This window comes from Macaca thibetana, chromosome 5, assembly GCF_024542745.1.
Source record: "Macaca thibetana thibetana isolate TM-01 chromosome 5, ASM2454274v1, whole genome shotgun sequence".
In the NCBI taxonomy this organism is placed as follows: Eukaryota; Metazoa; Chordata; class Mammalia; order Primates; family Cercopithecidae; genus Macaca; species Macaca thibetana.
In genome coordinates this window covers 169348606-169368907 of record NC_065582.1, presented here as the reverse complement: position 1 = coordinate 169368907, position 20302 = coordinate 169348606, and the positions used below count along the sequence as shown (strand labels likewise).

Here is a 20302-nt window from a genome sequence, read left to right as displayed (position 1 = left end):
TGCTTTGGAGAATACTTCCAGCATCCTCCTTAATTATGTCAAGTAATAAAGCTCCATTGATTTTTTTTTTTCAGGTTAACAAATCCCCGTTGTACAGTACTGAGCACAGAGGAACACTCAGTCCTGGCCATTATTGTCATTCATGACTCTCAGCAGGTCACTGGCAACTCTTTTTCCACGGACAGCAATAAGGAGTTGCAAAAAGGGTCGTCAACTTGGAATTCAAAAAGTACAGCCCTAACACCTGCTTTTCCAGCCACCAAAAAAACTCATAGGTTCTGTAGGCCTGCTTTTTCCGTCTGTAAATGGGAGCGGTAACTCAGATCACAATTTATTCACAAGGCCATGCTGAGGATGGCGGGAGACCGCATCCAAGAAGGGCGTTGGAAACCATGGAGGGCACGCACAGAACCCGATCAGTGCGGAGGGAGCCCAGCCTGGTGTAGCAATGGCTTTGCTCAGCACCTTGCCAGGGAGATGTTCTCCCAGTGACTGCAGCAGGGAGCGGGTGATGCTTCTCCCACTCTCCCAGCTCATCATTATTCATATTACAATGCATGATTCCTCTCCAGATCAAGCAGTCATCTGCGGCCCATCAGGGGCATTTCCTTCCTTATCAGCGATGGAAGGACTGTGACATCATTGGGAAGGTGACAACTCTGGCCTTAACACCATCAAACCAACCTGCCATCACTCTGCTGCCTGTAAAGCCAGAGCCTGGAAAGGGGCAGCCATGGACCACCTGCTCCCGGGCATCAAAACCCACTTACCACACCCCATGTCACGGAGCCTCTTCCATGTGGGAATCCCTAGGCTCAGTGTTAGAAAGACAAAGAAGCACAAGGCAGCTCTCTGGCTCCCAGGCACGGCACGGCACACCAGAAAGAACCCAGAATCTGGACTTCAACGCCAGGGCTTGGAACCCAGGTGTTTCCTTGCCACTGTGACTTGGGTGAGCAGCTCTTTCAGCCTCTGCTTCTTCCCTGCTAAATGGGATCTCATGGCCAGGTCATAGGCTTTCCTGAAGACGACGTGAAACGTGACACGCCTCATGAACTCGAAAGGGCTCTTTCATTCCCAGAAGAAAGTAAGTTCCACAGAGGCAGGGATTTTCATTGTTTTGTTTACCAATGTATCCCAAATCAAAAGATGGCATTCAATAAATACTTTATTTGGCCAGGTGAGGTAGTTCAGGCTTGTAATCCCAGCAGTTTAGGAGGCTGAGGCAAGTGGATCTCTTGAGCCCAGGAGTTTGAGACCAGCCGGGGCAACATGGCGAAACCCTGTCTCCACAAAAAATACAAACATCAGCCAGGTGTGATGGCGCGCACCTGTAGTCTCGGCTACCCAGCAGGCTGAGGTGGAAGGATGGCTGGAGTCCAGGAGGTCGAGGCTGCAGTGAGCCAAGATCATGCCACTGCACTCCAGTCTGGGTGACAGAGCCAGACCATGTTTCCAAAAGAAAAAAAAAGTAAAATAAATAAATAAATAAATATTTTATTCATTGCTTTCAGAAAAGAGCAATACGTGGGTTTCTCAAAGGAGGATAATGGGGCTTAATCAAATGGTGGGCACTCCAAAACGGTGGGAATGAAAAAACAAACTGGGGCCGGGCACGGTGGCTCACACCTGTAATCCCAGCACTTTGGGAGGCCAAGGCGGGTGGATCACCTGAGGTTGGGAGCTCAACACCAGCCTGACCAACATGGGGAAACCCCGTCTCTACTAAAAATACAAAATTAGCTGGGGGTGGTAGTGCGTGCCTGTAATCCCAGCTGCTCTGGAGGCTGAGGGAGCAGAACTGCTTGAATCCAGGAGGCAGAGGTTGTGGTGAGCCAAGATTGCGCCATTGCACTCCAGCCTGGGCAACGAGGGCAAAACTCCGTCTCAAAAAACAAAAAAACAAAACGAACAAACTGGTAGCTCTGCTCATTAAAACTATGGTAGGTGATTCTCAGTAACTCATGAGTTTCTCAATACTCCAGACAAACTAACTTTTAAATTATTTAATCTATGATGAAGTGAAAAGAGTAAAGCACAGAAAAGCCTCTATTGAGTCATCAAATTTTGGTGTTTTTTTTTTTTTTTTTGAGACAATCTTACTCTGTTGCCCAGGCGGGAGTGCAATGGTGCAATCTCAGTTCACTGCATCCTTGACCTCCAGGGCTCAAGCAATCCTCCCACCTCAGCCTCTTTTTTTGTTTGTTTGGAGACAGAATTTCACTCTGTCGCCAGGTTGGAGTGCAGTGGTACAATCTCGGCTCACTGCAACCACCGCCTCCCAGGTTCAAGCGATTCTCCTGCCTCAGCCTCCTGAGTAGCTGGGATTACAGGTGCCTGCCATGATGCCTGATTATTTTTGTATTCTTTAGTAGAGACGGGGTTTCACCATGTTGGCCAGGGTGGTCTCGAAGTCAGGTGAACCGCCCACTGTGGCCTCCCAAAGTGCTGCGATTACAGGCATGAGCCATCGCACTCTGCCAAATTATGGTGCTTTTTAAAAAGTATATGAGTATGGCATGGGCGCACAGTAGAATGGCACAGAATGCTTCCAGAAGGACACCCAAGAAGCCACCACTGTAGTTGGGTCTGGGAGGGAGTGCCATAGAGATCAGGGGTGTGAGTAGGAGAGCATCTTCCTATTCATTGTGTTTCTTTTAGTGCCAAGTGAATTTTTACTACATGCATTGGTTAGTTTTCCAACTTAAATATTGATTAATTAAATTACTTAAATAAAAACTAAGACAGTGCCTTCTTAGCTTTTCCCATAAGCTCTACTTGTCAAAGCAAGTCCTTTTCCAAGACCCTATTTGAATCAGCTCCCTCAACAAAACCTTTTCAGAGGTGGACTCACCCCGCCAAGAGCACTGTGCTTAAACTGTAATTTAGCCCGGTCTCACACTCACACCACCCGCACGCCTGCTGCCCACAGAAGGCTCTCAGTATAATTATATTATCTCAATATAACTATAAAATTATCTCAACATAATTATATTATCAGTAATTGTTATAATTACTGATTATAATTATATATTAATTACTGATCAACTTATCACTCAGACGCATCTGCTACTAACTAGCCAGGTTGTCTTACAGAAAGCACCTAAAATCACTGAACTTTGGTTTTTTCCCTCTATAATCAAGGGAAAATAATAGCACCTACTTTACAGACACCTCTGGTGATGAAAAAAGATCAAGCTTAGCCAGACAAGCCAAGCACCCAGAAGACAGATGCCTAAAAAGATTTCTTCCTTTTTCTCCAAGTCTATGGAAGTATAACTGAAATACAACACACTTAAACATGTTTAGGGTGTACCATTTGAGCAGATTTTGACATTGTGTATACCTGCCACCGATTGGTCTTCCTTTCCTCCCACTATTTGATGACTATTTGCTGACTGAATCAAGGGTTGCCTTTTATCAGGGTAGGTTTCCCTCTGCCCTGCAGGCATGTGGCAGGAATGAGGTCTCTTTCCTCTTTATGTTCCCCCACTGCACCCAACTGTAGCTGCTCGCTAAATGCTGCTATCACAGCAACAAGAAGGAAGGGTGAATCACTGTAAACCTCTCCACCTTCTGAAAACCACTGTTTCTTCTAGAGGTCATAGGCCTCCCTAAAATCCTCGGCACACACACTGTTTAAAATGTAATCGCTGTGGAGGCATCACAGGTCCAGCAGGAGGCGGGAGGATCACAGCCCAGCCAAGGAACCAATCACAAAACTGCTTCAACAACAACCTCAAATTGCAAAAGAAGGTCAAGGTCTCAAAGAGCTATTTGGAAGCACAAGAAGAATATTTCACCATCCCTAGCTTCTCTGTTTAATCAGGGGGCAGTATAAAAACATAACAAACTCTTCAGTGATTAAAATAAACCAGGGCGGCCGGGTGCGGTGGCTCAAGCCTGTAATCCCAGCACTTTGGGAGGCCGAGACCGGCGGATCACGAGGTCAGGAGATCGAGACCATCCTGGCTAACACGGTGAAACCCCGTCTCTACTAAAAAATACAAAAAACTAGCCGGGCGAGGGGGCGGACGCCTGTAGTCCCAGCTACTCGGGAGGCTGAGGCAGGAGAATGGCATGAACCCGAGAGGAGGAGCTTGCAGTGAACTGAGATCCAGCCACTGCGCTCCAGCCTGGGCGACAGAGCAAGACTCCGTCTCAAAAAAAAAATAATAATAAAATAAAATAAAATAAAATAAACCAGGGCATAAGTGCTCATTAATCCAGCCCTGGTCCTCAAAGTCCCAGAGTGCTCTCTTCACTCCATTCAAACAACACAACACAAGAGCAGGGACTCTAACGAAGGAAAGAAACAAGCAAATGGCAACCGTAATGTCCTAATTCTACAGAATGGCCTTTCCTTGGACACACAAAAGGAGTTATTTGCAAGATATGGAAAAAAGGCATTTCACTAAGAAGGCCAACACTTCCAAATTATTAAATAATCGATGAGGTCCCCCAAAAGTGATTTCCAATCACAGCACAGATCCTTTAATGGTAAACAAAAGTGACCACCATTTTAATAGTTTATCCTACATTAGACAGTCTAGAAATACAACTTTGGAAATAGGAGGGTGAGGTTTTCTCCGTATCCTTCCAAGTGAAAAACTTCTCATGTGCGAACAAATCTTCTTGAGTTTGAGGGACTATTAATCCTCATTCATCGTTTACTTTCAAATTGTAGATCAATTTCCCCAGATTTTTCTGAGGTCTGCAGCATACTTAAAAGATCTCATGACTCAAATTATTAATAGCTTAACAAAATCTAACTTAAGAGCTTAGAGATGAACAAATTCATTAACATCTGAGGCAGGAAAAGCTGGGCAGAAATAAGCCTGGAGTAAATAATAATAATGGCTCACACTTACTGTTGACTCTCTGTAATACCTTTCTCGTCCGTTTAGATCCATTAAGACATTTACAAGGCACAACCAGCATATATATAAAGGAGATATTATTTAACCTTATTTTATAGATAACAAAACGGAGGCTCAGAAAGGCGAAGTAACTTACCAAATGTGTCAGTAAGTGGCAGAGCCTTACCAGAAGACCAATGTGCATGGTTCCAGACCCTACAGTCTTAACCACTACCCAAAATGTAATCAAAGGATACTTGCAAACCAAAGGAAAGTAGGAGACTCTTCTGTCATTTAGAAAAATCAGTCTTTCCATATAGCTTAGAAGGTAGATAAGCTCTGGAAAATTCTGTAATTCTGAGTTGGTCTGGTGATCATTTCCAGGCCTTCTCCCTGCAGAAAATAAAACTCTCTTCCTCCTCATCAAAAAAAAAGAAAAAAAGAAAAACCAGTCTTTCCATCCTAGGGTTTTGTTTTTTTTAAATGTCAAGCTATGACTCCTTTCTCTGTTTACTTTCTAGTGCCTCTGCCCATGTCATCTAAAATAAAAATCAGATCTCAACCAACCAGACAGCTAACATTTACACAGCTTTAATGATTGCTATGGCCACGGACTTGTAACATCACACGCTCTAAGAAACGGAAGAAGAAAATGAGAGGCAAGGTATTGCTAGCAGTCACGGCCTCACAGTTTGGTGAGTTACATTTAAATTGAGAAGGGGCCTGGCGTAGTGGCTCGTGCCGGTAATACTCAGTGCTCTGGGAGGACAAGGCAAGGGCATCACCTGAAGCCAGGAATTTGAGACCAGCCTGGGCACCATAGCGAGACCCTGTTTCTACCAAAAATAGAAAAATGAGCCAGGCATGGCAGTGTGTGCCTGCAGTCCCAGCTACTCAGGAGGCCAAGGCAAAGGACTGCTTGAGCCCAGGCATTCCAAGCTGCCGTGAGCTAGGATCATACCACTACATTCCTGCCTGGGTGAGAGACCCTGTCTCTAAAAAAATAAATAACTGAGAAGGGTCCCAAGGTCTCTACCACTTACTAGAGAGTCAAAGAAAGCTCCCATTTTTCTTAAAGAAGAGTTCAACTTAGATAGTTGAGGCAGACACTTCCTGCCTCCCTATGCTGCCGCTTTCTACGCCAGGTGAAATTCCTTTAGCCCTATCCCACAGGGAGTGTTACGGGCTGAAATGCATCCCCCCAACATTCATATATTGCAGTCCTAATTCCCAGTACCTCAGAATGTGACTGTATTCGAAGGTCTTTAAAGAGGCAACAAAGTCAAAATGAGCTCATTAAGGTGGGCCCTAGTCCAACATGCCTGGTGTCCTTAAAAGAGGAGGAAACGAGGACACAGACACGCAGAGGGAAGACCACGTGCAGACAAAAGGAGAAGGCAGCCATCTATAAGAGGATTCAGAAGGAGCCAGCCCCGCGGATACCTTGATCTCCAGACTTTTAGCCTCCAGAGTTACAAGAAAATAAATCTCTGTTGTTTAAGCCACCCAAGCAAATTAATACCGGTCATAAAAAATGCAAAAGAAATGACATAATGGAAAAAGCACACAGTTGGTAAATTATTAGGGTTTTGGTTCGAGTCAGTCTGCAACTTACTTACTGCACAAACTCAGACAAGTTACTTAACTCTCCAAGTTTTAGTTTCCTAACCTGTAAACTGAAAAAGATAATATTGATGAGATTAAAGTGAGAATATATGTGAAGTGAAAAGAGTGAAGACTTTTATAAGACCTACCATTTATTGTGAATAACAGTAAGACTTACCACTTATGGGTGCCTACCATGTGGACTTTCTACATAGCAACACCTCTACAGTTTTACAGCACTCTTCAAGTTAGATGTCATTGTCACTATTTTACAATTAAGGAAACTAGAGTAGACATCTGGTCAGAGACCGAAGAACTGGTTCAGGGTCACACATCCAGGGTAAAGAATCCACCCTCAACCCTCTCATTCCCTTTTTTTTTTTTTTTTAAATGTAGAGACAGGGGCTCACTATGTTGCCCAGGCTGGTCTTGAACTCCTGGGCTCAAGCAATCCTCCTGCTTCGGCCTCCCAAAAGTGCTGGAATTACAGGTGTGAGCCACCGTACTGGCCAAACGAACCTCTCTCATTCTAAAACCTATGCTATTTCCAGCTGCTAAGCTGCTTCCCTGGAACACATGGATACAATGTGATACTAATAATCCATGTTGATTAATTTCCACTACACCATTCATTCCAGTGTAGATCACAGATAAATACACTAAATGGGGGGTGCCAGATCACAGTGTTCCTTACCACCATAAACATGAGGACAGGCAAACAAAAGATCGGAACTCTTCTCCCTAAAATGATTCAGGCCCAAAAGAAGGCAAAATCCATCCATCTGTGAAGCACCTTAGAGGGTAAAGGCTTTAACAATCCTCATCCCATGAAGTGCCCAGCAGCCCCAGCAAGCAAGGTAAGCACCCCCACTTCACAGATGGGGAAATAAAGGCTTACCAGGAGTCCCATCCAGGGCAGCCTTTGCACCAGCCAAGGTCAGGAGGCCTCCTTCCTTGAGATGCTTGGTAGCCAGATGGCTGGAGATGGTTGAGGTCCATATGCTCTGCTTCCACATCAGGTCACAGTTCTTAAAGACAGCTGAGGGAAAAAACATGTGGGCTCAGCATTCCCAGAAAAGAAACCAAAAGGTGAGCTCAACTCACACAGCCCCACACTCAGGGAAGCCCTCTCTCCTGGTCCCCAGGTCCCTGTCTACAGCAAGGTCTAATACAAACAGCACAGGGATCAGTGGTCAGAGACACGGGTTCAAACCCAGGCCATGGGATCGCCCAAGGTTCAGCCTCCTTACCTATACACTGGCAAAATGTTGGCCAATAAATTTTAGCAAATAAACCTGGAGTTCACTGATTTGCTGGACTGGCTTTAATTCAAAGATTGTTTTGTTTTATGAATGGTATCAGATTTGTAATAAGAACCTGTATGTCTACGTCAGGTTTTCTCTGTGATAAAAATCCAAGGGCCTATTACTATACAGCTATAAAGAGGGCTTTCACTGAGCTACATAATTCATGGCTGAAAGTTTAACGTTAGCTTTAAAGACTCTTTAAAAGAAAGCTAAAATAACAACCATTTCACACTTGTTTTAACTCCCTGGCCTTGCCAGAGACATAAGGAAGAACAAATGGTAACATATGTCACACCACCAACTGGGCGACTCAAAGGGCATGTGGTACCTGGTGATCCAAAAAGGACGTCCTCCTGATATAGGAGGGGTCGGGGGGTGATAAACAAGGAATTGCATTTCCCCACTAAAAAGACTAGGAAAAAACCTGATGGATCCACATTTATCATTTCTTGCTCCCGAAACACACAAAAAGGTTATCAAGCTGTTTTGCTAACCTGATCACCTCACAAAGCACTACTCTCACGTTGACATGTGGGTCGCAGAATGTCAATGTATTTTTAAATGGCTTTGGCTAATAAATGTAGAAGGGAGGACAGAATCAGAAAACTACCATTTTCGGACCCCTGATAGAATAAGTGCTTCAGGCAGAGATTATCAACGAATGCCTAAAACCACTGGGTAAAAAGTATATCCCAAGGATAATACTTGGGAAACAGGACATTGACACACAATACTACAGTACCATACATCCCACATATGAATTACTTCTGCAAATAGAAAAAAAGTACCTTTATAATGGAAGTCTGGCAGTTGCCATCTCAACCAAGCATCAAATTTGGCATCCCTAAGGGTAGGGCAAGCTGCCATGCTGAGCTTCCCAGGTGATGGCATATAAGGTACACACCATCACTCAGGAAGAATTTGCACCTCAAGAATGTTTATGCTAAATCTAACTGAGTTTCTGGACCTAAATTCCAGTTCATGGGGAATACCAAGGATAGAGGAACAAGTCAAACAGCACCTTAAAAAAAAGTTTGGACAAGTTCAGAATGTGAGACACGCTATATAAAAACTCCCAAGGACTTGACACAAAGTCTTATCACAGGGAGTTTTTTTTTTAATTCTACATTTTCTAGATTAAGAGACTAAAAACAACATAATGCAGTACATAAACCTTGAGTGGAATATGTTTAGGGAAAAAGAATTATAACAGACATGGAATAAACTGGGGTAATTTTAATGTGGGCTCAATATCATTAATCTTAGATAATCACTGTTAATTTTCTTAGGTACAATGGTACCATAAAGTAGGACGGGCTTATTCCTTGGAGAAACACGCTGAAATATAGTGAGGCGTAAACTTACTTTCAAACAGTTAACAAAAAAATGCACAAAGTACACAGGCACAAGAAAACAAGCTCAACTCAAGTACAGCAAATGTTAACAGTTACTGAATCTAGATGGAGCATATAAGGGTGTTCACTGAACTGTTCTTTCAACTTTTCCAGTATGTTTAGAAATGTTCATAATGAAAAGTTGAAAAATAGGCCAGGCACAATGGCTCACGCCTGTAACCCCAGCACTTTGGGAGGCTGACAGGGGTGGATCACCTGAGGTCAAGAATTCAAGACTAGCCTGACCAACATGGTGAAACCCTGTCTCTACCAAAAATACAAAAAATTAGCTGGGTGTGCTGGTGGGCACCTGTAATCTCAGCTACTCGGGAGGCTGAGGCAGAAGAATTGCTTGAACCTGAGGGGCGGAGGTTGCAGTGAGCTGAGATTGCACCATTGCACTCTAGCCTGGCGACAGAGCAAGACTCTGTCTTAAAGAAAAGAAAAGAAAAGAAAAGAGAAAAGGAAAAGAAAAGATGAAAAAAGGAATCAGCTTTAGTAAAAACTCAAGTTTGACTTCTTCTGACTTTCTAAATGATCTCTGCACTTCCTACACATCCTCCAATGCCTGAATAGCACATGACCTGGGGCACAGGCCACGCTGATTTCATTCTGCCTCGACTTTAAACTCAAACTCAATGCCCCCGTCCCCTCACGTCCTCTAGAGAAAGTTTCTTTTTTATCCATAAAATGGATTAAGAGCATTAATCACTCTCTCCCCGAGCAACTGTAAAGATTCTGGGATATATACAGAAACACAGCTGGCCTGTCACCTAGTCCATACACAATCCTTGTCAGCTGGACAAAGAACAGAGCAGAACGAATGAGTGACTCAGGACAGGACTCACACTTGGATTTGGCATTGCCCCCGGCCCATCCTCCAGCAACGCAAAGAATTGCATCCACCTTCTCTTCACCCAAGAGCTTTCCAACCTCAGCAGTCACCTTCAACACAGGAACAAAAAAAATGTATAAACTGTAAGGTAAGCCAACACAGGCTAGCATCTTTAGAGATACTCAGTTTCTTTTTTCTTCTTTTTAAGCCAGTTTACAGGACCTAGCAATTAACATTTTGAAAATTAGGTGGAAGACTAAGCTCTGATGAGCATTTCAGACTTTGAAGCCCAAGTACACTTCAGTGTAATTTTTAAAACACAATCTAGAGTCTCTCTGTATACATTCTGAAAGGTAGAGGCATGAGCATCCCTTGAAATAAAACAATTAATAAATAAAAGTAGGGAAAGGTTAAAAAAAAAAAATCACCTAGAGCTTCACTGCCCATACTTAACATCCTGGTATATTTCTTTCCAGACTTTCTTCACAAATCACAGAATTAGAATCCAAAAAGAAGATCAACCCTATTTTCCCCACCCCCATCCAAAAATCCCTTTAACTGCAACTCTGAAAAAAATGCCAATGAAAAATTGTAAGAAAAAGTGAGAGAAAGAAAAAATACAGTCAATAGCAATATGTTGGTAATATTAAGTACATGGGGGTTCACTTTAATGATCTCTCTGCTTCTGTTTGTTTGAGATTTTAAAGCATTGAAAATATAGATGCCCTCTTGTTATAATTTATTAAAAGAACAGTCTGTCAGGACAGGCAATTCTGGCCATCCACCATGACCCTTCCATATTTCTCTGGAATGGCTGAGACAACACATCCCAATTGCTTCATTAAGATCAATCTTCTTAAGAGTTCTTTTTTTTTTCTTTTTTGAGATGGAGTTTTGCTCGTCTCCCAGGCCAGAGTGCAATGGCGCAATCTCAGCTCACTGCAACCTGCACCTCCCGGGTTCAAGCAATTCTCCTGCCTCAGCTTCCTGAATAGCTGGGATTACAGGTGCCTGCCACCACACCCAGCTAATTTTTGTATTTTTAGTAAAGATGGGGCTTCGCCATGTTGGCCAGGCTTGTCTCAAACTCCTAACCTCAGGTGATTCGCCTGCCTCCGCCTCTCAAAGTGCTGGGATTACAGGATTGAGCTACCAGGCCTGGCCCAATCTTCTTAAGATTTAAGTCAGCCTGGGCACAGTGGCTCATGCCTGTAGTCCCAGCACTTTGGGAGGCAGAGGCAGAAGGATCACTTCAGCCCAGGAGTTCAAGACCAGCCCGGGCAACATAACAAGATCTCATCCCTACATTTAATTTTTTTTAAAAAAAGACTTAAATCAACACCGTGTGTCTCTCCCAGCAGGAACATTTCAGTTGATTACCTCTTTCCCCAGTTTCATGACAAAACTGAATGTTACGCTGTTTGTTCAGAAATTCTGAAGGTTGGGGGTATGGTGAAGGTACTCCTCTTCCTTTGGTGGAGTAGCGGAAGAGGGAAGAGACTTGCAAAGCTAAGTTTACAAGCACAAATGCATCTCTCAATCTTTGTCTTAGAGATGCACTCTACTGGCAAGCCTTGGGTGGGGACAACCTCCACATTCAATCTACAGGGACATTAGAAACCTGTAATTAATCAGAGCAGAAGAGACACAGAACAGACACCAATTACAGAGACCCGCACCTGGCAGGGCTGCTGCTCTCCAAGCCCAGGCACAGCCCTTCCATTTCGTTTTGGCTTTTATTACTTCATTTTTTGTTTGTTTTGTAGAGAAGGTTAGGCTCTGTTGCCCAGACTGGAGGGCAGTGGTATGATCTCGGCTCACTGCAACCTCTGCCTTCCAAGCTCAAGCCACCCTCCCACCTCAGCCTCCCGAGTAGCTGGGACTACAGTGCCACCACATTCAGTAAATTTTTGTATTTTTTTTGTAGAGATGGGGTTTCGCCATGTTGCACAGGCTGGTCTCAAACTCCTGGGCTCAAGTGATCCTCCTGCCTCGGATTCCCAAAGTGCTAGGATTACAGATGTGAGGCCCTGCACCCAGCCATTTTAGCCTTTATTACTTTATTCACATGAAACGATTTTGCTTTAAGGCATCTTAGCATAGCAGTTAAGAGAACAGCTGTCAGACCCCCACTGCCCGTGTCCAAATACTGGCTATGCAACCTTTTATCTGTTTGACCTTGGACAAATACCAGGGCCTTTCTGTGCCTCAGTTACCCCCTTTTAAAAGGGGGATAAAATTAGAAGCTTTGTTTTGGGATGTAATGAAGACAACATGTGTTAATGAAAATAAAGCACTGAGAATGGTGCCTGGCAACTAACAATGCCATGTTAACTTTCACTATTAAATTCACTAAGGCCAATCTGTATCACTGAGGTATGGGAACATTGAGACCACACTAAGAAAAATAAGAACAACAAAAATGAAGTGCTAAACTGAGTCATCTGGCTTTTACATTCCAATCTATGTCAAACTGACACTTCAGAAAGAGCAAAGGAGCAGCACAGTTGTGCTCACAGTTTTATGTTCAAAATTTGTAGATTTATACATGTATATTTTGGAGAGACAGACTGGAAGGAAATACAAATAAATGATTAACTATATGTTAGAACTATAAATGATTTCCCTTTTCTTTTTGCTTAGTTGTATTTTCTATATCATACATGCATCACTTCTAAAATTTTAAAAATTTGTTATAAAAAACAGATAAGCATCGTAAAACGTCAGTATTGAGATTACCAGGGAGAGGGCAACTAAATGAAAAGCAGACCCACGTGCAGACCAAGCGGCACCTGAACTTACTAAAGTTCGTATCTGGAGACCTATGATCCTGACCCCCCCACCGAGCAGCTCGTTGGCCTTGTCACTTAGTCGCTGCAAACTTATCTTCACAGCTGTAAAATGGCCTGCTGCCACACTGAGAGGTTGGGAAAATATGGCGCCTCACACAGTGATGTGAAGTTATCCTTGGGAATGTGAGCTGCAGCACTAAAAACCATTAAACACAGAGTCGGTTTGGCACAGTGGCTACTCAGGAGGTCCCAGCTATTCCGGAGAGCGAAGCAGAAGGATCCTTTGAGCCCAGGAGTCCAGTCCAGCCTGGGCAACACAATGAGAACCTGACTCAAAAGTCATCCAGGCAGCTCACCAGAAGGGCTTCTCAAATAAGTTAAGCACAGCTTAAGAGCATCTAAGATTTTCTTTCTTTCTTTTTTTTTTTTTTTGAGACAGAGTCTCACTCTGTCACCCAGGCTGGAGTCCAGTGGCACAATCTCGGCTCACTGCAACCTCTGCCTCCTGGGTTCAAGTGATTCTCCTGCCTCAGCCTCCTGAGTAGCTGGGATTACAGGCGTGTGCCACCACGCCCAGCTAATTTTTGTATTTTTAGTAGAGACATGGTTTCACCATGTTGGCCAGGATGGTCTCGATCTCCTGACCTCGTGATCTGCCCATCTCAGCCTTCCAAAGTGCTGGGATTACAGGTGTGAGCCACCGCGCCCAGCCTAGAGCATCTAAGACATTTATACCAGGATATCCATCAAACTGTTAATAGTGCGTCCTTCTGGGAAATGATACTATGATGGGGAGAAAAGGGACAGTTTCACAGTTTATTTCTATAAAACTATTTACTTAGTTTTGTTGGACTTTTGTTTTATAATATGCATATAATTTTATAATTTAAAATAACCTGTTTTGTTAGCGTTCATGCTGTGAACTGGGTAACTCTACTCTTTAGAATGTATCCTAAATAATCAGATATGTGGGCCAGGTGCAGTGGCTCACACCTATAATCCCATTACTTTGGGAGGCCGAGGTAGGTGGATAACTTTGAGGTCAGAAGTTCAAGACCAGCCTGGCCAACATGGCAAAACCTTGTCTCTACTAAAAATACAAAAAAGTTAGCCAGGCATTGGGATGCATACCTGTAATCCCAGCTACTCAAGAGGCTGAGGCATAAGAATCATTTGAATCCAGGAGGCAGAGGTTGCAGTGAGCTGAGACTGTGCCACTGCACTCCAGCGTTAATAACAGAGCAAGACTCTTAAAACAAAAAACCGGCTGGGCACGGTGGCTCACATCTGTAATCCCAGCACTTTGGGAGGCCGAGGCAGGCAGATCACGACGTCAGGAGATTGAGACCATCCTGGCTAACACAGCGAAACCCTGTCTCTACTAAAAATATAAAAAATTAGCCGGGCATGGTGGCGGGCGCCTGTAGTCCCAGCTACTCGGGAGGCTGAGGCAGGAGAATGGCATGAAACCGGGAGGCGGAGCTTGCAGTGAGTGGAGATCCGGCCACTGCACTCCAGCCTGGGCGACAGAGCGAGACTCCATCTCAAAAAAATAAAAATAAAAATAAATAAATAAATAAATAATAATAATTATAATAATCAGATATGTAGACAAAGATGTTCATCACAACATTCTTAATAATAGTAAAACAAAAATTCTGCAAAAAACTCAAAGGTACAATAAACAGAAACTAAATAAACTGTGGCCATTCCATAAAATGGAATATCACACATCTACAAAGAGGTTTTTTCAGTAATCTGGAGAAGTATTTAAGTATAGAAAACAAAAACATAAAGCTGACCAGAAACTATAAAACACAAAATTACCTAAACTTGTAAAAGGACTAACATACAATATGCGTAGAAAAAGACAAGAAAAGAGGCCAAAACATTAACAGTGAACTAATTCAAAATGATTATATAATTTATCTTTGTATCATTTCTCACTTTTTCCAAATTTTCCTCAATGAGCACAAATGGCTTTCCTAATTAGAGAAAAAACAGCTTTAAAAAAAGGAAGAACAGGCCAGGCGCAGCGGCTTATGCCTGTAAACCGAGCACTTTGGGAGGCCGAGGCAGGCTGATCACAAGGTCAGGAGTTCAAGACCAGCCTGGCCAACATGGTGAAACCCTGTCTCTACTAAAAATACAAAAAATTAGCCGGATGTGAAGGTGGGCACAGTGGCGGGCACCTGCAATCCCAGCTACTCGGGAGGCTGAGGCAGAATTGCTTCAACCCGGCAGGCAGAGGTTGCAGTGAACGGAGATCGCGCCACTGCACTAGAGCCTGGGTGACAGAGCAAGACACTGTCCCGGAAAAAAAAAAAAAAAGGAAGAACATACAGCCAGTGGTCACCTCTCCCCAGCGTTCCCCTCACAATGTTTGGGGGCCTTTTTGAAATTACCTGGTCAGCCTGCTCAGTGAATGAGTCTGTCATTTTAACAACGATGCTAGCGCTGGCCTCTTCATTCTCCACCACGTCAATGCTGGCAACCCACTGGAAGGAGAAAACAGCTTTGGTTAAGAGGCAGTGAGTTGTTATTCCATGAAAGAGTCACACAGAAATGAGGGGAGGTGGCCAGATGTAGTGGTTCACGTCTATAATGCCAGCACTTTGGGAGCCGATGTGGGAGGATCTCTTGAGGCCAAGAGTTTGAGACCCGCCTGGGCAACACAGCAAGACCCGGTCTCTACAAAAAATGCTAAAATTAGCCAGGTGTGGTGGCACATGCCTGTAGTCCCAGCTACCCGGGAGGTTGAGGCGAGAGGATCACTTGAGCCCAGGAGTTGGAGAGTGCAGTAAGCTATGATCGCACCACTGTACTCCGGGCTGGGCGGCAGAAGGAGGCCTTATCTCCATTTAAAAAAAAAAGAAAGAAAGAAAAAGAAAGGAGGAGACTGGAGACAGGTAAGAAGCTTAAATGAAAACTCACCAGAGAAAGAAACTAGCAACCAACCTCTCTCACACGTTCCAGGGATACCTGTCTTTGGCCAGCCTACCCCATATTGAGCTCCATCCCAGGACCTCCTACCTCCAAACACTCCCCTTCTCCTCCACATTCACCTCTAAAACACAAACCCTGCCGTTACCCAAATCTGCAATTGTAACAGAACACAGCAATAAATAGGGGGAAAAAATAAGTGCAGCTGTGTTCTAATAAATCTTCAGAGCTGAAATGTGAATTTCATATAATTTTCACATATAACAAAATATCTTTCCTCATTTGATTTTACTTTCAACCACCTGAAAACGTAAAACCATTCTTAAGTCTTGGGCTGCACAAAAATAGGTGGCAGACCAGATTTAGCCCGCAGAGGATCCCTGCCCTACAGCAGACAGGGATGGGTTTTAGGATTGGAAATCAGACAGATCAGGTTTGAATCCCAGCTCTGCCAGATGGCTTTCTCACTCCGATGTCGGGCAGCGGTTCCCAACAAAAGAGGTTGTTTGTTGATGATTAACAGGGGCAGTGTAAGAATTAAATGAAATGGAAGAAGAGAAAGCTCCTGGCACAGGTGATGCTCAGTCCTTACTCAGGGTCTCTTGGTCTGAAGTCCACAGAGATAATTATCTCTGCCATAAGCTGTAAACACAGCATCTATTTATCAACATTTGTTATATTATTAATTAACTTGTTATCCCACGGGGGATTCTGAAACAATGAAAAGTCTCCATCATCCTAGCCCTCCCTAAGATGGCAGGAAGAATTTGGAGTAGAAAGACCAAGAGCCAGAGGTAAACCAGCTCTCCAGATTCTGCCAAGACCAAGTGCCACCACCAGGAGAAAGCACAGCCTTCGCCCTCTAACACATGACACTAACGGGATCTACTACCTTAAAGTTACTGGGAGCATTAAGAGTCTATGGGAATTCTGGTACTGGGAGCACAGTGCCTGGCCCTTGGCAGAAGTGCTGCCTCTGTCACCACCATACATCTCTTGAAGACCTGGGAAAGCGCCCTCATCAGTGTCCCCAGGCTCTGAGCACATGGGTGGCAGGAAGGGAGTGGTGTGACTGAATTATTTAGAAGCATATTCCTGTACCAGATTCTGAGCAAGGAGAAAACCTTGATAAATATACACTATTTGGGTGATGGTTACACTAAAAGCCCAGACTTCACCACTACACAACATATCCATGTAACTAAACTGTACTTGTGCCCCTAAATCTATAAAAATTAGATAAGTAAGTTTTTTGTTTTTTGTTTTTTTTTAAAGAAAATCCTGAGATCCTTTTTCTGGTCCCAGGGGAACTCTTGCCCAGGCTGCTGCTGCTGCTAAGCTCCCAGAACGCTGCCCCTGGCAGGGTCTCCACCGGGAAAGTGCTGAGGCCTGCTGAGCGGCTGGGGTCAAGGGTCTTTGGCCATGGATCAGCTCTGCTCCGACTTGCTGCCTCCTGGAAACTGACACCTGACTATGCAAAGTAGTTGAAATAGTCTTTGCAAAGCAAAGAAGCTGTCAGCGTTTTTCCGTGCTGAGACTTCAAACTGTCAGATCCAAGGGGGCTAAAAGAACAGGGGTGGGTAGTAACAGTAACATTAATAACCAGCATTTAAACAGTTTTTACCAGGCGTCAGGTAATTTATGTGCAACGACACCAATTATCTCATCTAATCCTCGCAACTCTCACTATCAGAATCTCCATTTTACAAATGGGGAAACTGAGGTCCTAGGGCGTTAAGTAATCAATACGCCGTCTCACGACTAGTAACCGGGACTGGGCTGTCTCAATCCAAAGCCTCCCTTTTACACTCTCTCTCCGTCCTCTCACCCCCGCTCCCGTTCCTCCGCTTTGGAATTCTCTTCCGAGTCACGCCGGACTTTTTGGGTCTGGTGGAGGCCCACGGAGCACCTCCTTGGAGAGCAAAGGCCCAGCGCCCTGGGACTGGCGTGCGCACGCACTCGGAAACAGGTATAGACGCGAGACCTGTGCGCGCACGTGCAAGCAACACGGGTCAAGCGGCGCACAGGGGCACCCAGCTTCCTCTAGACTGCCCCCCGTCGGGCTCCACACGAAAGCCCCGGCCACCCCCGCGGAGACCCAGCAGCGCTCAGCCCGCAGCCATTACCCAGTTGCGGGCCCGAAACGCCTCCACGCATCGAGAACCCAGCGCGCCCCTGCCGCCGTATACCAGCACCCGGCGCGCCTCGCCTGCAGCCGCCGCCGCCATCCTGCTCCTGGCGGGCCTGGCTACCGCAGCTCCGACTCCCTCGAGCCCGAGCGCCGCGCCGCGCCCCGCCCCGGCCGGCCAACCCCGCCAAGAGGGAACGGGCAGCGGCCGCGTCCCGCTCCGCGCCCGCTGCTGCCGCCTAGCGCGCTGCCACGCTCGGGGCGCCCCGCCACCCGGAGTGACTGTAACCTCGGTCAGGCCCTGCCCAAGGGACGGGGATTTGGCGAAGCCCCGCCTCCCACCCGCGGGCAAGTGCTGAGCCCCGGGGCATGCAGCGAGTGGGGCTAAGGGCCAGGAGGGTGGAGAGTGGGTGTTTTACGAGCATTAATTTGTGAAGTGTAAGCATGTGAAATATAGTGTAGTACGATTTTCGACCACTGTTTTGGCAATTTTTTATTTTTAATTATGCATCAAAATAGAGATTTAAATATCCCTACCTGCCGAAAAAACGGAAGAGGTCGCTACGCTCAAGGAGCTGAAAGTTCACTGCGGAGACGAGACAAACCACACTAGGTCTTATTTCTTCTATCTAACCGTACATTTATACCCATTAATCCAAATGGCCCTTTTACCACATGAAACTCATCGTCAGACACAGATCCTGGCATTTTCTCCCATGTATATTAGTTATTTCTGCCCATGGCCTGTATCTCTAACACAGAGCCTCTGAACTACAGCACTGCTGACATTTTGGGCCAGATAATTATTTGTGACAGGTGCTGCCCTGGGCATTGTGGGATATTTACAGCATCCCTGGCCTGCATACACTAGAAGTCAATAGCTAGCCCCTACCCCTCACTCATGACAATCAAAAATATCTCCACATTTTACCAGTTGCCTCCTAGGGGCAAATTCATCACTGATAGAGAACCAGAGCTCTAACACTCTCATAACCTTCTTGATAGCAGACCCCTGTATTATATACATCTTTGTGCCACTTCCCACACACAGAGCCTTGTACACAGCAGACACAGATGTTTGTTCAGTAAACTTGTGCCAGGTAAAGCACACAGAAATATGTCACTAGAGAAGAGGATGCAGCCAGCAGCACATTTTGTTGTCAGAAGCTTCATTATCAGAAATAGAACTGCTAGGAGGCTGGGTGGAGAGGAGAGCGCCATGGATTTAGTGCCCGTTATATCCAAGGCACTGTGCTAAGTGATCTGCCTGTGCTATTTCATTTTACTCCACACGATAATCCTATGCAGATTAGAAAGCTGAGGCATGAGAGTCTCAGACACTTGTCCAGAAGAGTAGGAATTTGAACCCAGGTCTTCAATGGCTAGAGTTCCACTTAACCACACCTATGTTCAGCAAGGCAAAGGCTTGTTGGGAATCAAGTATTTATTTCCCTTAGAGTTTTTCTGAAAACAATTGCTTAACCCTCAAAACACCAAAAGTTGACACAGGTCCATCATTGACAGCAGAAATATGACTCGATATTTACGGATGACTTGTCAAAGCATGCTTAATGTTAAAATAAGAATGTGAACTAACATTATTGATCACTTATTGATGTGCCAAGCAGTCTTCTGAGCCTTTTATATGTATTCTGTTATTTTTTACCAGAAAAACATTTGCTGTTTCGAAGTCACTGGGATGAAGATGAGCTGTTGTAATTCAAAGACCCGAATTTCAGCCCCAGCACCGACATCCAGTTTTCCGTGAGAGAAATGACTGAAATCGTACATCTCCTGTTTACCATTAAGGGTTGCTGAAGCATCAGAGGTGAGCAAGCATACGGTCAAAGCATTTTGTATATGGTAAAGTGCCACTCCTCTTTCTATAGAGAGATAGGGAGACAGGATCTCGCTCTGTTACTCAGAGTGGCATGATCATAGCTCACTACAGCCTTGAGCTCCTGGGTTCAAGCAATCCTCCAGCCTCAGCCTCCCGTAGCTGGGACCACAGATACACGCCGTCAGGCCCAACTAATTTTTTTTAATTTTTTGTAGAGATAAGGTCTCACTACATTGCCCAGGCTCAGAAATTCTCATCTTTATTTTCATTGTGGAGAGGCCACGGAAGTGAGCCCCAATTATGAGGAAGGAAACTGACATTTCCATTAATATGTCCCTCTGCTTCCTTGACACTCTCCAAGTGAGATTCCTGGGACCCCTATTGGTTAACAGTGCAACTTCCTGAACCCCCCTTCAGCCTTCTGTGACCAACTAAACAATTTTACTGCTCCACCTCTGCCCAACTTTGGTCCCCAGAGATATGGAGAGAGTGGCTGTTGCCAGTCTCACATGAGGTTAAGTTGATATTCAGGAATAAGGTAAAAGTCAAAATGTCAAAGTCCACAGTATAAGATAGAGAAGAAAGAATATTTCATTCCT

At 44.8% G+C, this 20302-nt stretch overlaps 2 protein-coding genes across 2 annotated transcripts in view; one reads left to right on the top strand and one right to left on the bottom strand.

Annotated features, from left to right (window-relative positions):
- QDPR (quinoid dihydropteridine reductase) overlaps nt 1–20302 on the bottom strand; it is a 213523-nt gene that overhangs the window by 8119 nt on the left and 185102 nt on the right. Inside the window, exons 2-5 of the mRNA XM_050791985.1 lie at nt 17862–18143; nt 15198–15290; nt 10014–10110; nt 7363–7503 (exon numbers count right to left, since the gene is read on the bottom strand). Of these exons, the coding sequence (XP_050647942.1) occupies nt 7363–7503; nt 10014–10110; nt 15198–15290; nt 17862–17963 (433 nt within the window). The 5' untranslated portion in view covers nt 17964–18143. The remainder of the gene's footprint in view (nt 1–7362; nt 7504–10013; nt 10111–15197; nt 15291–17861; nt 18144–20302) is intronic.
- The window catches only part of MED28 (mediator complex subunit 28), a 1184036-nt gene that overhangs the window by 1069415 nt on the left and 94319 nt on the right, over nt 1–20302 (top strand). The window lies entirely within an intron of this gene.